At 38.7% G+C, this 20,074-nt stretch overlaps 1 protein-coding gene across 1 annotated transcript; it reads right to left on the minus strand.

Moving 5' to 3' along the window:
• Nucleotides 1–492: 492 nt before the first annotated feature.
• On the minus strand, nucleotides 493–20,066 carry mrpl13 (mitochondrial ribosomal protein L13). Its single transcript, XM_058389576.1, has 7 exons — nucleotides 19,922–20,066; nucleotides 19,496–19,619; nucleotides 16,331–16,424; nucleotides 16,045–16,105; nucleotides 12,173–12,259; nucleotides 11,710–11,831; nucleotides 493–627 (listed from the first exon to the last, which is right to left on the minus strand). The coding sequence occupies exons 1-7, from the start codon at nucleotides 19,946–19,948 to the stop codon at nucleotides 603–605; spliced, it is 540 nt and encodes a 179-aa protein (XP_058245559.1). The 5' UTR covers nucleotides 19,949–20,066; the 3' UTR covers nucleotides 493–602.
• Nucleotides 20,067–20,074: the final 8 nt, after the last annotated feature.

Raw genomic sequence — 20,074 nt, forward strand, 5'->3', positions numbered from 1 at the left:
AAAAGCCTATAAGGCAGTCAGCTCAGATGCGGGAATCTTGATTAGTGCATCAGAGACGTGTTTGATGACTCCTGTTGACACACATCCTTTTTTTTTTTTTTTTACAACGGACACGTCAAATAGTGTAAACACGATTTCCACAGTTGTATTTCAACCCTCGCTGACCATCGTGACACAGATTTCCATCACCATCCTGTTGTTCTGAGAGTTTAGTGCACTTCAAAGGGTAATGTGGCATTACAAGAGCCACATATAAACATATGATGTCAATTAGGATTGAACCACATTCGAATCAGACAGGCAAGTGGGCTGCAGAAAGGCCTGTGAAAGCCATTTGTGGCCAAAAAAAAAATCTGTGTTCTAATACTAACTGGCTTTTCTGAGTTAATACGGTTACCAAAAGCCTTTCTTTATGGCTTGGCTCAATAACTACATTATATTAAAGTGTTAAAAATGCCTGTCATTGGTAAACATTGTGTAATAAAATCAAGACGTTTTTAAAGATACTTTATTTCATATAGACAAGAGTATGAAAGAAAAGAAAAAAAAAAGGAAAACATTTAGTTGGATACTGAATCTGTCCAGTCTGTGGTGTGATGAGGTCACTTCATTCTGTAGTCCTCTGGCCTGCGGAGACAGAAGAAAAGATTGGTTCATTTAAGCAGAGAAAACGTGGAATGACTTATTCACCCTCACAATGGACTCCAGCAGAAGCCTCAATAAATAACGACTGGAAAATAAACGACCTACATTCAATCCAGTAGCCGTAACTCTTCTGAATGAAGAAAAAAAAAAAAAAGAGGAAAGAAACTTCCTTCTTACTTTGCCGTGCCAGTTATGAATCATGATGTCTCTGGTCACTAGAAGATTTACATCTTAATCATAATTAACAATATGCCATTTGTCACAGTTAATTCAGTATGACAGGGAAAGTATCGGTCTTGAATGGAGTATGCTTTTAAAAGCAAAGACTGTTTAAATTCATTCAATCATGAACCCAAACATACTGATCAGCATATGGCAAAAACCTTAAGCCTGCCATTGAGCTATCAGGAACAAAAGAGAAATCAGCTCTTTATTAAAGATGACAGAACACATTAAAAAGGACAAGAAACAAGTAATAACAACCACAAGAGCTTCTGGTCATTTGACAGACATGCTACTTAATGTGCTGATTTAGCTGCTTATACATACAAATTGGCTGTCAATGAACCAACACTGTTTACTTTATCAGCATAATAATGACTCTACAAACAAATATTATGGGTATTAATTCATATTCAGATACAGATACGCGACTGAAAATCTTCTTCAGCAGTGAAAAGACCTCCAAATGCTGCCTACATGACTCGAACTACATTTGAGCAATGGAAAATACAGTATAAGGGTCACACCCGGGGTAGCAACATTTACCTGTTAAAAAATTGTGTGGCTATGACGAAAGCTGCCTTTGACTGCCAGGGGAAAGTAGAACGGTCATTGTTACTTTGGTGGGCTGTAGTCAGGACATAACTGGTAAAAGATGACTCGCTTTTAGTGCAAGGAAAATGTCATAAGGTCACATCTTTCATCTATTCTATATTTCCTAGAGCATGTCTTTGCTGAACAAGTTGATGAAACATTCTTGTCAGCACATGACTGCACGCCTCAGCTCTTTTCAGTTTTTCTGTAAATTCCGAAATGCCAGGAACAGACTGGACACATTTTTGTGGAGAACATAATCATCATAGAGTAGCTAGTCTATGTCTCACTGTGTCAAGTAGGTCTAGTATAAATACCCCTTTCTTGGGTCATGCCTTGTGGATAAGAGTGTGGAACCCCACAGAACAAAACTACAGCCAATTGCAACCGCTAAATGCATCCCATCAGGGATCATTACTAAAATTACTGCAGATATTCATGTTCCCTGGCATTTTAAATGCACTCAGCAGTTTGAAAACAAAACAAACCCAACAATTTCATCTAAATCTAACACGTAATCTAATATCTGGATGTGTTGTGGCCAGCAAATACATACGCTTTTATAGATACACTAGCCTTGCAAGTGAGACGGACTTAATTGGGATTATACTGTTGTGAATCTGTACAATTTAGTCCATTATATTGATGGAGGGGAGCAATATACTGTATCTGAAACCAAGTTAAATTCATTTTTCCATCTGAAGTCAGATAATTAGCTGAATAAAGTCTACCTGTGTACAATTAGAGTTGGTCCAGGGACATAACTAAATAAACAGCATCATAAAGACTGAGGATCTAATCTAGAATACATGATCAAATTCAGAAAAAGCATCAATCAGGATATAATTATTAAATAATAACCCAAACACTGCAGCATTATTTACTTTTTAAAATGGAAAGGAATATTGCACAGCCATGAATCTTGACTAGTAGAAGACATCCACCAAAAGTCAATGATCAAATATGGAGGACATTAGTCAGACAAGGAAACCAAGAGCTGGAGAGCAGCACAGGAAGTGTTCACAGGACAGCTAGAGCTGCACACAGCTGGGCTTTATGGAAGAGTGGCGCGCTGTAAAAAGTTTTGTTTGGAGTTTGCCAAAAGGTATGTTAGAGACTCGGCAACATATGTGTGGAAAAAAAACATCACTAATTAAAATGTCATGCTCGGTGAAAACCCACTTTGCATTGCCCTGAAAACACCATCTGTACAGTGAAGCACGTTGGTGGTAGCGTCAAGCATTACCTTTGGTCTTTTGTTCGCGTCTCTCAAACAACCTCCTTAACTTATCACTAAAGTTTGGTGGATGTCTCCTTCAGCACCAGAGTCATGGCTACGCCATATTTTTTCTGATTTTTAATAATGCATTTAAAAGAACTCCTACTGATGTACAAAGTTTGGGGTATTTTCTTATGAGCAAATCCTGATTATACTTTTCAAGAATAATGGAAAGGTTGGTATGATTGCTCCTCGATCTTTGTTATGCTGGTTCTTTACTGACTTCCTGTAACAAAACTCTAAGGCAAGAACAGGTGTATTTACAGTATATACACTGCACAGATGAATTCCATTCAACTAAATGACATGCCTGTATCAGTATTCACTCCTATTGCTGTGAAACAATTTGAAACAAATTTCTTTTCATTTGTAAATCATTTTGCAATCTATATTCACTGCTTCCCTGCTGCTTCAATATTAGGGCTTATTCTCTGTAGCAAGGCATAAGCATTCTATGTAGTATACACCAATTAGGCATAACATTATGAGCACTGAGAGGTGAAGGGAATAACACTGATTATCTCCTCATCATGGCACCTGTTAGTGGGTGAGATATATTAGGCAGCAAGTGAACATTTTGTCCTCAAAGTTGATGTGTTAGAAGCAGGAAAAATGGACAAGCGTAAGGATTTGAGCGAGTTTGACGAAGAACCAAATTGTGATGGCTAGACGACTGGATCAGAGCATCTCCAAAACTGCAGCTCTTGTGGGGTGTTCCCGGTCTGCAGTGGTCAGAATCTATCAAAAGTGGACCAAGGAAGGAACAGTGCTGAACCAGCGACAGGGTCATGGGTGATCATGGGGACCCGTGTGATCCGATCCAACAGATGAGCTACTGTTGCTCAAATTGCTGAAGAAGTTAATGCTGGTTCTGATAGAAAGGTGACAGAATACACAGTGCAGGACAGGTCAGGGCTGTTTTGGCAGCAAAAGAGGGACCAACACAATATTAGGCAGGAGGTCATAATGTTATGCCTGGTCAGTGTATGTAGCTAAATATTCCAAGGTTATGCTTGATCAATAAGAAAAGAGAGTGCCAGAACATTAAAGTCAGTCCTTTAAGAAAATGCTTTTAAGTGCAGCAAAAAAAACATCTACAGCATGCTGTGAGCTGCGTATGTCATTAGCTTGGCCTGCTATTAGAAAAGTGATGCAAATCTAAGAAACTCAGTGCGGGAAGGCTCAGCGCTCAATGAGCCATATGGTAATAGCTTAGGTCTGTGAATCACTTCTGTAGGGATTTATGAAAGTCCACACTTTGAGTGATGAGAAACTCGAAGCAGCAAGCCAGAGAAGAGGAGCAGCCTAAAGTTGAACTTTAAACCTACACCAAAGGTGGCGTCCATTAAAGTCTTCTTTTCTTGTCTTCTTCTCTTTTTTTTAAACAAATGCTCTATGCTTTGTCCTGAAGGTCAGGGGTTCCCAAACATTAATGACGACCACTTAATTTGTATAAATTTGTAAATAAATTCCACAGACCCACTATTTCAATATTAGGCTCACTATTCAAACGTGTACAATTTTCGAATTACTGAAGCACTAGAATCTCTGTCCATGTCCAGAAGAATGGACTATTAAGTTAGCCTACTTGTTTAACCACATGTTGTGGTTTATATTAAACCCATTCAAGTGACCAGTTACACAATTAATAAGAATAATAAACAACTTTAATAAAAAGGTAGGTTGTGACATCCACTGCAATAAGATAAAAAAAAAAAAAAACCCACAAACTCAAGTTTGAGATCCAAATGCTGTAGTCACGAGGTGAAGCCACTACTTTTGGTTGTTTTGCTGACTGGATATATGACTGGATATCCGTGTGTGTGTGTAAAGTTGTACTCTAAGGTCACAGCAGGATGAGGCACACACCACATTAGTATATATGGAGCAATGCCACAAAATCAGTGTGACTCTTTCTAAGTATACACACATTAAACAGTAAAAGCTGACCCTTCTACCTAAAACTGCCACATAGTCTCCGCATCTGTGCTCGCCAAGTGTAATTACAGTAAATTGTCTGAGACTATTCAAATAAGAGCACTGCTTTCCCAGAGTTCATGTGTGTGTGTCAGTCCTTAGAACTACACCGCAGGCCTCATTAACAAACTCACACACTGCATGTGACATTTTGAGTGACATGACTAGTGTGTATTCTTTGGTTTCTCCAGGTGCTGCTAAGAATTCTTGGATACATGTGTTTTCAGGAGCCTGGGAATGTGTGTGTGCGGCTTGACTCTTTCTATGGCGACTTTCAGCTTTGAGCGACAGGAGCCGGATTTACAGAGGAACTTTATTTTACCCCGGTATTTGATTTCAGCCTCATTACTCCACGCATGGGTCAAACAGGTTTACTCATGGCCAGGCAAACTTTACAAGAACAACAGCCAACCTGTGGAGCTCCTCTGTCATCTTCCCTTCTCCAATTTAATTACTGCAGCAGATCTGCACGTCTCATTATCCCATTAAGGTCTCACTTCCCACTGACGTGTTTTAATTACACGCTCCATGTGCCTCTTAGGGAGAGGCTGACTGCAGCAAAAATAGCAGGATAGAGATGACAAAGCTGCCCAGGTTTAAGGCTTAAGGTTTCACAAGGGGTTTTAAGGGGTACTTGTTTAGTTCAACACCAATGAAATAGCTTTATTTGAGTGTCAGGGGAGAAGTGGGACTTGACCTTGAAGATGCTGCTATAGGGAGCGATGTTTTGCATTGGTGACAAGATAAATCCTAATCCCAGACTTGCCTTAAAGACACAGTTAAATTTAAATACAGTTAAAAACAAAACACAAAACCTTGGGGGTGCAGTTCCAATAGTATTTGCCCCCTTAGAGTACCATGGGTTAATCCAAGGGGAAGATACTTCTGCAAACCATTCTCTCTGGGATTATTCCAAATAATTGCTTTTAGGTTTTTAGAGCATGTTAGTTTAATCCAAGCGGGTAGATAGTTATGCAAGACACAGTACATCTCCATGGATGCCTATGAGAAATGCTATAGGATTTGCAATTTGCAGATATATTTGTAGCCTGATATTATACTTGCTTTCAGAAGCTCCCAAGAACACACAAGTTACACAAGACACTGATCGAGGCTGATTAGCCTTAATGCACAAATCTACCAGTTTATATACAGGGACTGATGAAAGGATGCAGAGCAGCCCAACAAAACCCTAAAGCATTAAGAATGCATCTAATCACTACACAGAACCACTTCAGACAGATATGGGTTTTATTGTAAGGCTCTGATTGCCTATTATTCAAACGCACACTGTGCTATGACTGTAAATCCTATAACGTCCTGAGGGAATGGGGGGGGGGCAGGAATTACAAGCTTTGTTGATGAGGAGACAATGTGTGAATAAATATTTAATACAAATTGAAAATCAGTGTTCACATTCCACAAAGTGTAGGACTAGTGACAGCATTACTGCCTGCATCATCACATCAGACTCATCATCAGGTATTTGGAATGATGCATTAGGCAGAAAAATATGTTTAGGTCGTTCGGTAAAACTTTATATTGAAGGGCACTACTCCGGGCCTTCGTAATGTGTTCAGAAGCACTGCATAAATATTTGAGAGAGCAATTCTGGAGGATTTATGTTAGGCTGGTTAAGTGGTTTGTGAATTATATTGCTTTATACATGTACATATACTTTATATTGTCTATACATGAACCCTTATTCAGCCTTGTATATACGTATACAACATTATTTTGAACATTTTTTTTCGTCTTTACTGTCAGCACCTTTATGCAGTATAGATATGTAGTGTCCATGTGTTACTTATTTACTAAAATCAACTAAATATAGCAACTAAAACTGCTATGAAGCAGCGTTCCATGCAAATTAACTTGCAAGAAGGAAAAAAATACCACAAATCTCAATTTAGTATACCTATAATTATTTAAAAACCACAACAACAATAAAAACAAAAAACAAAACTCAAATAAAAAAAAATGGGTGAAAAAACTTTAATGTTAAGGTTTTGATAAATACTTTAACATTTATAAACCATTTTATTAAAAAAAAAAAAACCCTCTAATGTTAAAGTTCTGATAAATACTTTAACAAGTAAAAAACTTTTATAAAGCAATATATTGGTTTATTTATTTGGTTTATAAAAGTGTGTGCAATTCATGAAATATATATATTTTTTAATTCTTCACCATAATGTTCCTAACTGCTTTAGAATAAGTTTTTTCCCCTTCAAAATAAACGAATAAATAAATAATTTCAGCTTCATCTGAACCTCATAAAATGTATTTTGACTCTCTGATTTTATTACTAGTCATGTGTAGTGTTTTTCTGCAGTAGTTACAAATAAACTACTTTTGAAAATCAAAAACAATATACTAATTTTTTATGCTTAAACTTTACTTGAGTAAAGCCAGCTAATGTGGCATAAAATCCAAACATAACTAAGGCATAATAAAGAGGATTTGCTTGAAGAAAGAAAGGATGATCAAACAGAACAAATCATTTCTTCCCAAATACTATCACTGAAGCATACAGTATGGTTTTTTTTCCTTTTAATTGGCCACTTACACCTACAAAGCACTTACAGGCAGTGCAAATAAGTATTTATTACACTTAAAATGCAGTGCAATGTTTTAGAGAATATAAAAAGCTATAGAGAATAGCTCAAAGAACAGCAGGGACATGTTTCTCCTCTTGGGTGTCTTGCTGAGAAGAATGAGGACAAGGGGAAAATAATTGGATTGTCATGGCCGGGTCACAGGGCTTTGTATTACACTGTCCCCCAATTTTGCATTACAAGCTCAAACTATTAAAAAAAAAAAAGTGCAGGGTAGTGTTTCATCATCACAGCTCTTGAACATCAAAGTCCGTTTGCAAACCCTACACCGGAGTCCTTCAGTCCGACAGTCCAACAGCAGAGCAGCAGGAGTGATATTATTTGCACAGAACATCCGAATGAAAAGCGCTTTAGGTTCTCAGGCTAACTGGCTCTCTCAGGGATCTCTGTTCCGAGTCGGTCTTTAGTGTTCACTTTTATTTTCTTAATGAGGCTTATGCTTCCTGGTCTACATCACAGCAGGCCTTAATTTCCTTCTGTCCTGCTCTGTGTTCATTTAATACGATCGCAGCACAGCATCTCACGTTCCAGTGAGCAGCTTGTGATAATCAAATAATAAAACCGACTCACCGCAATTATCTCTCGCTTTAATTGCAGCAGAGTGATGTCTTTATCACAGGTTTGATGTATTCTGTAAGTTAATCAAGCTTTGGGCGATAATAATAATCATCATCATCATCATCGTCATCATCATCTGATTGAAAGACAAATGAGGATTATAATTCAATGTAAAAGGGACGTTTATTTTTTTGATGAGCCTATATAAAAACAATTTCCTATTTTTGGTAGCTTTTACATGATAATGGGTCGCAGCAACAAGTGTAAAATCTGGACTTTCTGAAATATAGTGATGACAAAAGAAAATATTTTAACAAACCATGCAGAGAGCTGGGCTGTGTGCTAAACGGCATACTGTTGCTTAGTTTAAGTAGGAGGCTACTCCATTGTATGATACAGAAGATGCTGGAACACTATATTCACATACGATTTCGAAGGCTAGCATAGAATTTGCTAAGATACACACATTTCTCTCATTAGCACGAGTGATAACATGAGCTCAAACTGACGAATAAAAACAGCCGGGAGAAATTAGCTCACGGCAACAAATAAATCCATTCATATGTTCAACAAACTCAAACGCAATCCTTCTTTTCCCTGTCTTTATTCCCACTCAATTACATTTTTCTCAAGACATAATTTTTTCTATTTTTCTATACGATAAATCAGCCTATTGTAACAGCTACAGGTTAAAACATGCTGATTTTCAAAGTCCACATGACAAATTTTCATTGAGAAGCCCGGTAGTAAGCTCATGAATATTAATGAACATTAAAGGACTGATTTATGAATCTTATTAACTAGCAGTAGGGTGTCATTAAATATATACCTACAGTGCTTTGAATAAATATTCGCCTCGATGGAACTTTTTTCCATAGCTTTCTCATGTGTTTTTTTTTTTTTTTTTTTATAACACGTGAAATGAATAGAAATCGCCGTTAGGATTTGAACCATACGTCTAAAAGATTTCTCTTACTGTCACAAAAACGAATATTGTAAGGTTAAATAAAACTAACACATTTCTTACCTATAGTTGCCTGAAATTTTTGCCCATTTTTCTAAACAAAAACAGCTCAAGCTCTGGAGTACTCCGGACAGATACAGCGAGTGAACACCAATTTCTCAGTCTTGCCACAGATTCTAATACTGGACTGAGGTCTGGGTTTTGACTGGACACAGTCAGGTTCTTGTTTTTAAACCACGTGGTAGTACACAGATTTTCTTCTATGATTGAGTGGTGTTCAGCTTGTACTCAACCCTGACCATGCTCCCAGCCCCAAAGCATAACTCTACCACCACCATGCTTCACTGTAGGGCTGCTATTTGCAGAGTGAGGAGAAATGAATTCCTGCCAAATGTGGCACTTTGTGTCCAAAAGAAAAATCCATTTTAGTATCATCAGAACTGAGAGCTTTTTCCATATTTGCTGAATCCACAAACAGGCTTTCATATGTCTCATCCCTCCCAAAAAATAGCCCATTTTTGTGCAGGATCTTAGCTGGTGATTAACTTTTCCCATCTGAGCTGTGCATCTCTGCAGATCCTACAGGGTTACCCTTGTCCTCTAGGTTGCTTCTCAGACTAATGCCCTCCTTTTAGCCAGACGCTTTTGATGGATGGCCTCCTCGAGGCAGGATTGTGCTAGTGACATGTTTTTCCTTCGTTTAATAATAGATTTAATGGCACTCTCTTATATGTTTAGGATATTCTTTCTTTCTTTTTAATCAAACCCTGATTGATTTTTTGCTTCAGACTTCTTTTGAACCCTTTTAATGGTGCTTTTATGATTTTCATGCTTTTATGATGCTGTTTGTTCAGGACTATTTATACTGACACTTTATTTGTAAAACAGGTAGAACACATTTTATTAATTATGTGACTTCTTATGGCTCGCACCTCTGCTGCATCAGTATTACGGGTCGTATTGTGAAGATTCATGATCCCAATTTCAGTTAGCAGGTTATGAATATACAAAAATGTAGAAAAGTTCACAGGGGTAAAAACAGCAAAACACTGTTTTATAGGCACTAAGGAATAATACCAGAATGCCTGAAAAAAGATCTTTTTTTAAGGTCCAGTAGATATAATAGGCAGCTAGAGATGAAGTGAATCATGAGCACTTCGTGAAGTACACACAACGGACAAGATGCAGAGACAAAGAGTTTGTGAGCCATTAAACTGCCTTCCAGCAGCTCTGGGAGAAGACTTGCTAACGCACAACTCTTTTCCATTACAGACCACAGACAAGAGAGTCGAAGGCTTTAGCATGTCACACTTGTTAATACAGTGTAAAGATAAGCCAGAAAGCTATCGATAAATTTGCTCGTCTCGTACGACCTTGTTTAACAGACTGCACCATGCTTATCCAAGCATGTTTAAAGACATGCTTGGATATAATGTGATGAGTTGATGGATGAATCTAGTTTAACCAGTGGTTTCTGAAATTTGTGCTGTTTGAAAACATGGACCTGTGAGTCAGGGTTATCGTTCTTAAGACTGTTGTGTCTGAAGCTTGTCTTGGTTTTGCCTTGGATTAAAAGAATTAAATATAGTCACTTCAGACATACTGCACACATATTCACTTTATTCATAAACAACCATACAATATTTATATCACTATTTTCATATTTATAGCATCAGTCTCTCTACTGTATTTGTATGGTCAATTTTTTTTTTTTTCTTCATTTTTAAAAAAAAATTATTGACATTTTGAATTTTTTTTTATTATTATTTTTTTTATTATTTAATATTTTGTATATTTATTTTTTCCTTGGTTCTGTAAAAATTCTTTTAAATTCCATTGCATTTTTTAAATTATTTATTTATTTCTACATTTTTTGACTCTATAAATTAAATAATCCCTAAACATTTTTTGGCCATTTATATAATATGGACAGTCGAAAAAATATTTCAGTGCATGTCATACAGTGTATGATAATAGAATTTGAATTTAACATCAGGAGACAAAATAATGAAGTTATCAAAATAAGAAGTTTCTATTTTTTCATGACATTATTCTGTTATCATTAGTGATTTCCTACTACTCAGTAGCACACTGATATCAGCTATAATCTTTTCGGTTTGTAAAATGTAACTAATTTGCTAATGGAACAACAGCAGCAACAAAAATGAACTATTTGTTGTTCAGCCTCAGTTGTAGACTCGTCTTGTTCATGTCTTTACTACGACGCTGCTGCAGGTATTGCCCAATCACAGCTCCTTCTATCCTTCATGTCCTTCTATTACTTCACCCGATTTGGAAGTTAACCCTCACTTTGCGTTCATGCCTATAATGGAAATAAAAATGGAAGCAGATTTTGGCTTCATCTCCTGAGCCTGTTCATGACACCTCGTAGATTCGACTGGCAGGCAAAATGCACCACGCTGTCATTTTAATCAAAGATTTTCTGGACTGAGGCGTTAGGACTAAAAGTGATTTATAACTTTAAATATAAGTATCAACTGATCATGAAAAACTGGCATGTCTATATTATTTTGTTAAGCAGCTGTGACCTAGTGAATATGCTCATGTCCTCTACTGGTGACCTCAGAGCAAGAGCGTGACTCAGCGCTCATAAATCTAGGAGAAAGCGTGCAGCGCAGAGAGCTAAGGCACGATCAGCCCGGGCTTTAGAGACAGATTATTCAGTTCTGAAGTTTTACGATCCTCTGATTGCCTTTTTTTCCCCTTCTTTCCTGAAGGCCTCAGCACCTGAGCACCTTAACCCTGTCCTAAATCTCACCACACACTGAGTCAAGGACAGAAAAAAGGAGATGGAAGAAAAAGATTGGAATATATAAAGAGAGGCGACTCACGGGGTCCAGAGTTGGGGGAAGGCGTCGCGTTCTGCTTGTGTGTACTCGCTGAGTTTGCGTGGAATGGCCCGGGGCTGTGGCAGCTCTTCAGTCAGGTTTCTCAAGATGTCATCTGGAAGAACCTGAAAATAAGACAGACACAGCCAGAAATCTGGGTTTTAACAAAAGGGAAAACTTCAATCGGATATGGACTATAGACGAAAAAGAACTGGCAGCTGAAATAAATAAATACACTCATTAAGACTGGATTATCACTACTATGTGAATCCAAAATAAATAATTCAAACCCTGTGTTTATTAGCGGAATCTTCATTAGTATTCTGCAATGACGGCACCAAGGGATATAACGAAAGTGAGCCAGGACTGACTACATGTCAATGTCCTGTTTTTTTTTTTGTTTTATGACTTGACTGGATGGCCGAGACACACACACACACTCACAAACAAAACAAACAGTTCTCACATCATCAGTGAACAGATGTAGCCGTTGCATCATGGTCCTCCGCTTGAGGTTTTTGGGGAGCATCCCGTACACAGCTAGTTTTATGATCTGGCAAGAGAGAGAGAGAGAGAGAGAAAGGAAAAGGTCAAGCTTTACAAAACAGCACAGCAGGATGGACGTGTGGCCAATGCACTCGTCTTTCTCTCCAGGGGTGACCAGCAAGCCATCTCCACCCTCTCTGCTGTAACTCACCGTTATGGAAAAAAACACACAACCGCAATAGATCTGCACCCTGAAGGGCCTGCATGAAAAGTTCTTGGCTACTGGAATGAGACAGGGGGAGGGGATTGGAGGGAGGCTTGAAAGCTGAAAATCTAGCTTGTTTATGCCTATAATAATGGCTTGGTCATAAGCGAGTCCTGCCCCCGCATACAGACCCAGAATGAATCTGCCTGAGTTTTACAGAGAGCACTTCAATATTCACTTCCTCTTCCACTCGTTATAGTAGCAGACATGCTTCAAATATTCCATCTTGCTGGTTGAGCACTAAAGGAGACACCCATTACAAAACACTTCCCTCAAACCAACCACCAAACAAACAAACAAACAAACAAAAAATGTGTCAGCATTCAAACCGGCAGAAGCAACAGCATCTTTCTATCGTCACCGCTCTCTATCACATTAATCAGTGTGTTTCTCCTCTTCCCTCAACTGCACTCGCTCTCACTCTCGCTCTCGCTCTGCTGGATAGATGACAGATGGGTTCTGTCTTGGGAATGGGATCGCTCCTCAGAGCTCTGAGGAAGATGTCGCCTCAGTCTGATTATTATCCACAATTATGCAATGATAGATTACCTTTTGGCATGAATAACTGCACCCCAGCCAGGCATCTGTCTTATAAATGCCTAGAAATAAGGTGGAATTGTTGAGGAGAGAGAGTGAGAGAGATAGAGAGAGAGAGAGAGAGAATACTCTTTTGAACCTTACTGATCTCCTGCAACAAGTATATCTTGGTATTGTATATTGTATTTTGCATAATGTGAATTTTATAATAAATATGGAGTCGATTCCATGTCAGAACAAACAGTAGGTCCTGCTGTGAACTGTAAGTATTTTACTCTTTAATTGTGTTTTAGTATAAACTCTGAAACTAAATGTTAAATAATCATTACAACAGGAATGCAGAAGCAACGAGCTTTCATAGTGACACCGCTTAGAAAATAACGAATAACAAGTGACTGCGTTTCAGTGCGGCACGACTGCAACATAATGATGCATGCGAAAAGCAATGCAACAGGGTAATCTGTACACTTCTTACACAAGCTCAGCTGTTCATTCTCAAAAAAAAGAAAAAGAAAAACAACCACCTGCTGATTGCTTTTCATTAGACATCAAGAGCAACACACTGGAGGTTTTGTTTTTCTGTGTGTAATGTATTATACAAGTCACTAATAACCTGCGTATTGTGTATTATATTCAATATTTATATATTTTATTTAATGGGATTGTTTTCCCCCCTTGGGTGTGATTTCTTTTTACTCTGGTATGAAATTAATCACACCCACCTTTTCACTTTAATCATTTCACATGAGAATTTAATCAGCCTGTTTTTTAAGTATTATTTTTAATACCTGTAGTAATTAAATCCTTCAGAATATCAGCAATGCTAATACTCATATTGTTTGAATTTCTTGTGTTCAGGGTGGCACAGTGGCTCAGGGACTGCTCTTACCACTGTACAGTTTTTAACTTCAGTGCAGAGTTTTATACATTCCTCCCATTTCCATCTTGGTTTCTTCCCAAAAACATTCCAGTACTGGAGGTGGACTTTACACCGATCAGGCATAACATTATGAGCAGTGACAGGTGAAGTGAATAACACTGATGATCTCCTCATCATGTCACCTGTTAGTAGGTGGGATATATTAGGCAGCAAGTGAACATTTTCTCCTCAAAGTTGGTGTTAGAAGCAGGAAAAATGGACAAGCATAAGGATTTGAGCAAGTTTGACAAGGGACAAATTGTGATGGCTAGATGACTGGATCAGAGCATCTCCAAAACTGCAGCTCTTGTGGGGTGTTCCTGGTCTGCAGTGGTCAGTATCTATCAAAAGTGGACCAAGGAAGGAACAGTGCTGAACTGGTGACAGGGTCATGGGTATCCAAGGCTCATTGATGCACGTGGGGGGCGAAGGCTGGTCCGTGTGGTCCGATCTAACAGATGAGCTACTGTTGCTCTAATTGCTGAAGAAATTAACGCTGGTTCTGATAGAAAGGTGTCAGAATACAAAGTGCATGGGTCAGGGCTGTTTTGGCAGCAAAAGGGGAACCAACACAATATTAGGCAAGTGGTCATAATGTTATGCCTGATCTGTGTATTGCCTACTCTAAATTGCTTCTGCATGTCAACAAGTGCATGTTGCTCTACGACGCTCAGTGTTTCTGTGCTACAGATCCACCACGAACCTGACCAGGATAAAATGGCATCTAAAAATGAATGAATGATGAATGCTAGATATTTTCGATTTCCTTTGACAGGAAGTTTTAAACCAATCAGAATTCTATTCTTCCTTCCTATTCTTCTCCTTATTATTAAATAGAAAATCCTGCACTGAATAACTGTGACACAGAGAGAAAGAGCAGACTTTTCCAGACTTGGAGGTCAGCATTTGGCCTGGCACGTATGCTATGGTTCTGTAGGTGTGTGTCGATCTAGCGCTCTGCTCCTGCGTGTCTGGAGTCTGAATAAAGAGGCACAGCTTGCAGATCGGCCGTGCAGACAGACAGGAACAGCGGTCAAGGTCGAACAGAGGAGATGAGAGGAGATGTTGGAGATGTGAGATGCTGCAGAGTAAGATCCGGGATAAGACACAATATCTTAGAAGCGTTGAATTCAGACGAGGCGTTAGTGTCAAGATAGAATTGGATTATGGGCTGATGAATGTTTTGGATATTTTAGAGCCTGGGCTGAATGATGGATGTTTATGTGAGGAAATGCTGCTGACAGTAAAAAATGATTATTACTGCAAGCTGCTTGTGCTGTTCTGCATTCCAATTCACGTTTACACAGCATCAAGTGGCACACCATGGCTAGTCCAATGCAGGAAGCACAAATACAGGCCACTGTTTAAAGGTAAAGACTGACAGATGAAAACATACCCACACACACACCACACAATATTAGGCAGGAGGTCATAATGTTATGCCTTATTGATGTATTGTCTACTCTAAATTGCTTCTGCATGTCATGAAGTGCATATTGCTCACACACACACACACACACACACACACACAGGATACTTGTTAAGACTTCATGGGAACATGTATAGAAATAATATGATTAAGAATCAGGGATAGCAGACTGCTGCTTTTTGTCTAGAACAGTGATACTTGGAGAAAATTTTGAAAGAAATAAAACAGGAAAACTGGGCTGGAAAGTGAGGAGTTGTGCAAGACACAGACACTTTCTGTAACAAGATGTGCCTTCTAAAAAAATGAACTGTTTTTCATTGATGTAATCTGTTGCTGCAGATCATTGTGTGTGTGTGTGTGTACAATACAATGGTACAATGGAAGGAACATCAGTTGATAGCAAAGAAGAAGGGAAAAAAAATTCTACTACATATCCTACTACATATTCATAGCATGTAAAAATACCTGGGCTCATTTCAAGCAGATAAACCAAGCTCAAGTGAAGGTGATTAAAGGCTGCCTCGAAGGCACTAGCCAATTAAAATAGGAAAAAATAATCAAGAGGAGCAGGTCGGTGTCAATCTCAGATCTCCAGGGGGGTGAAAAAGTGTGGAAATCAAGACCACAGTGCCCTCCTCAGGTGTCTGCTGGGGGAAAAAAGGCAACGTCCAAAAGGTCATAATTTATGAGCGGGATACTCACAGCCGTGGGGTCTTTCTGGTGCATCTGGGCTGCTGTGAGCTGCTTGAAACCACCTGGGTATCTAGAAGAGGAAACAAGAGACTTCAAGCTTTAATGAAGGCCAATATAACTACAAGACACAAGCTAGGGAAATAACTTGCTGCTTTAATTACAGGCTTATACATATAAGTGCTACCCAGAGGAGCGCTTGATTAAAAAGGAGGCCTACAAAAGAGCACGTTTGCCTTAGATGTGTGTGCAGGGTGCGTTGTCCAGAGGTGTATTAGCGGAGAATGTTGCTTTTTACCCTGTGTGTGAGGAGTAGACCTTCTGTTCCCATTTATTCCCGGAGAACGCTATGTGTCTGGTGTTCATGACCACCACGTGATCACCAATATCACCTGAAAAGAAGGAGAAATCATAATAATAATAATAATAATAATAATAATAATAATAAAAGCTTATTATTCAGTCAGAGTTCTCTCAAGAGCTGCTATTTATTCTGTACAAAAAGATCTGCTCGGTTGGTGTTCTTGCATATTTGTACATCATTAAGTAAACATCAGGCCTCTCAGGTGGAAAAGGAAACCAGCAGTCTTCATGGGTGTGTATCATTTGAATCAAATATTTATTTCGTGTTAAAATTAGCGCTCTTTGTAACACCCACTTTTTTTTTATTATTATTTTTTTTTTATTAATAGCCGTAATGAGTGAAAAAGTAAAAGGTCTTTCCTCAAGAACTATTAAGAGATTTTGTGCTGAGCAAGCCACATTTGGTCCCTGCAAGAGTGGAGATTAATCTCGGATAATTCTGTGAAGGACATTTCTCTTCTCGCTATGTCTATAATCATTTCAAAAACACACATCCAAAGTCACACCTACAGCGAGCCAAGAGTCACAGGCATACTGATTTAATACTGAGGCTTGATTTAATGATTTATGGGCAGCAACAACTGCAGGATGAACACAGAAAGAAACACAAGTCGCTTCGAAATGTTGTACCTGCATCCACCAAACGAACCACTGGGAATGAAGTGTTACTGTAGAAATGATGGATAAGACGAGTTCATTAATATAATCCTTGTGGATTGAATTTTATCAAGCATTACTGTAAAATTAGTGGATGGTGTGACATCAGATTGGGGAAAGATTGTAAGGTTATAAGCCTGGGTCTTACACTTTCTGACCAATCAGAATTGAGAATTCAACAGCTCTGTGGTCCATCATATCTGATAAAGTTTGATTTACAGAAATCATGTAAATTAAAGGTAAAGATTTGCACCTGTACATTTTTCACCCAAACATGCACACACACACACACACACACTCATCCACATCACTGCTAAATTAAATTTTAGTTTCTTTGCGTGTGTACATCATTAGAATCCATCAGTGTCACAGCTAGGTCTGGAGAATCTCTCTCTCACTCTCACAGCAAACTGATGCATTATGTTTCTTACAGGAGTTGAGACTTTGCCCTATAGAACCAGTTGCCATGGCGATGAGTGACCACTCTTGATCATTGTGTTTAGTACGACACTGCCCCTGGAGTTCAGAGTTCAGCCCAGGTTAGCGATCTCGCGACTTACACACACCTTATTACTCTCGTCAGTCCATTCCTAGCTATAACAGATGTGCTAGAGCAGAGAATAACTGCCATCACCTCGATCTAGTGATGTTGAGTGATGTTAACACACAAGAAGTTATAAGTTAAGGCATATCATGATTACGGATGGTGTAATGTCAGACCGGTGTACAGCAGTGCAGGAGCTGAACTGCAGCATTCTGAACTGAAACACTGGATTCAGGGCTTTTACTCTATCGCCACCATGTGGCCTCTGCTGTGCTCCACACTAACACTACTAAGATGACTTGGTTTCAGTCAGGGGCTGGCTTTTCTGCTTACTTACTGATTCAAGTTATTAAGGAATGTCAGCTGAATATATTTAAGATCAACGATTTGAGTGTCTATATTATATACTCTCACTGAGCACTTTATTAGGAACACTATACTAATACTGGGCAGGGCCTCCATTTGAGCTCAAAACACAATTCTTTTTTTGGCATAGATTCTACAAGATGTTGGAGTCATATCTTAGAGATTGATATGATTGTATACTGACATTATTGTATTGTAGGAGCACTTTCATGCTGTGAATTTTCCGTTCTACCACATCCCAAAGGTGATCTACTGGATTTAGATCTGGTGACTGGGAAGGTCACAGAACTCATTGTCATGTTCATGAAATTAGAGACGATTTTTGATTTGTGTCATGGTGTATTATCGTTTCTTCAACCAGAGCGACTTGCATTTCTTATAACTGAGCAATCCAGGGTTAAGAGCCTTGCTCAGGGGCCCAGCAGTGGTAGCTTGGTGGATATGAGGGTTTGAACTCACAGTTACCTACTCCAATCAGTAATCCAATACCTTAACCACTTAGCTACCACATCCCCATTATTATTAATACTAACACATATACATTACAGTGAAATTCTTTTCTTCACATATCCCAGCTGAGGAAGTTGAGGTCAGAGTGCAGGGGCAGCTATGACACAGTACCCCTAGAGCAGAGAGGGTTAAGGGCCTTGCTCAGTTACTCAACAGTGACAGCTTGGCAGTGCTGGGGTTTGAGCCCTGAAATTCTGATCAATAACCACTACTGCACCACTGCATCATGCTTTCAGTAGCCATTAGAAGAAGGTAAATCCACCACCTAAAACATACGGGCAGGCTCGAAATTTCCACTGGGGACAGAGGAGACATGTCCGCCCTCCTCACTTTTCAAAATCCTGTCTGTTTGTCCCCCCACTTTCAAATTCGTTTGTAACAAGTAATTTATTTTACATTTTCAGGTACAGCAGTTAGTTTGAAATAAAAGTTTGCTTAACAGTGGGAATTGAGTCTCACATTATTGAAATTTTATTCACACACAAAACATTAATGGTGAACATTTTTGACTTTATAAAATGATTCTCACAAGTCTTGGCAATCGGATCCTATTAAACATTAAAGAAATAAGGACATCTTTTTTATATACATAGTTTAGTAGCGTACTATTATTTTTTTGGCAAGATTTATCATTATAATCAACTTAATAATGTCCTGGATTTTTTTATCACCATAGTCCCTAAATGTATGTAAATGCAGGAAATGGGATTCAAATTAAAAACATTTTCCCCCATTTTGTGCCCCTTCCCCCACTTCTCAAACCAAAGTTACACCCTTGACATTACTGGTATGTGGAATCGGTGAATGAATGTATGTGCATGGTATCCTGTTATGAACCATAATCCTGATCAGGCTGCATTTCTGTCTTAAGTCCAGTTTTCCCTGACCTCACTGAAGAAGAACAAGTCAGATTCATTTGTGTTTCACTTCTTAATTCCCACTAGAGAGTGATAAATGAGTTCAGAAGCTGCTGAGTAAACCTAAGTATCATACAGTGTTTGTATTTATGAATGTATTACTCACTTAGTGCATGGTAGATCGGCTTGTGTTTCCCCTGAAGCCGTACCGAGCACATTGCAGCGATTTTTCCCGGAGGCTGCATTCGGGCATCTATCAAGTACCAGGACCTTGCAAACGTCGCCCATTGCTGTGAAGAACACACAGATGCCATGTGACCAGTGGAGAGGAAATAAAAAGCATCAGAACAGTCACTGTTAGTCAGTAACGTTATCAGACAATGCTCCACTTTTCAAGCTTTTTTCCCTGTCAGTAGGATGGAATTTCAATAGCTGCAATCATTATAGCTATGATCTAGTAACATAACCTCATATCCTTATAGTATGACACGTTCAACTCAAACAATCTAAAAATAATCTATCACGAGATTTCACGTGTAGTATAGTACAAAACAATATGATCGCATCAAAACATTAATAAAAAGCCAGTTACCTGGGCAGATCTGGAAAAACTAGACATGTTAGGCTGTTACATTAGATAGAACACATTTGACCCCAAGTGCGGTGTTAGTGGTGCTTCACTATTTCTCTTCCTGAAACAACGCTGAAAGAAAGAGCGGTTCCTATCATTAAGTTTGTTGGCAGC

This window comes from Hemibagrus wyckioides, linkage group LG01 (assembly GCF_019097595.1).
Source record: "Hemibagrus wyckioides isolate EC202008001 linkage group LG01, SWU_Hwy_1.0, whole genome shotgun sequence".
Lineage (NCBI taxonomy): Eukaryota > Metazoa > Chordata > Actinopteri > Siluriformes > Bagridae > Hemibagrus > Hemibagrus wyckioides.

Coding starts and splice junctions, on each gene's coding strand:
- mrpl13 (XM_058389576.1), bottom strand. CDS start 19,948: ATGTCTAGTTTTTCCAGATCTGCCCAG. Junction 16,425..19,495: donor GCCGATCTACCATGCACTAA/GTGAGTAATACA, acceptor CCTTCTTTTCAG/GTGATATTGGTGATCACGTG. Junction 628..11,709: donor TTCCCCCAACTCTGGACCCC/GTGAGTCGCCTC, acceptor CTGTCTCCGCAG/GCCAGAGGACTACAGAATGA.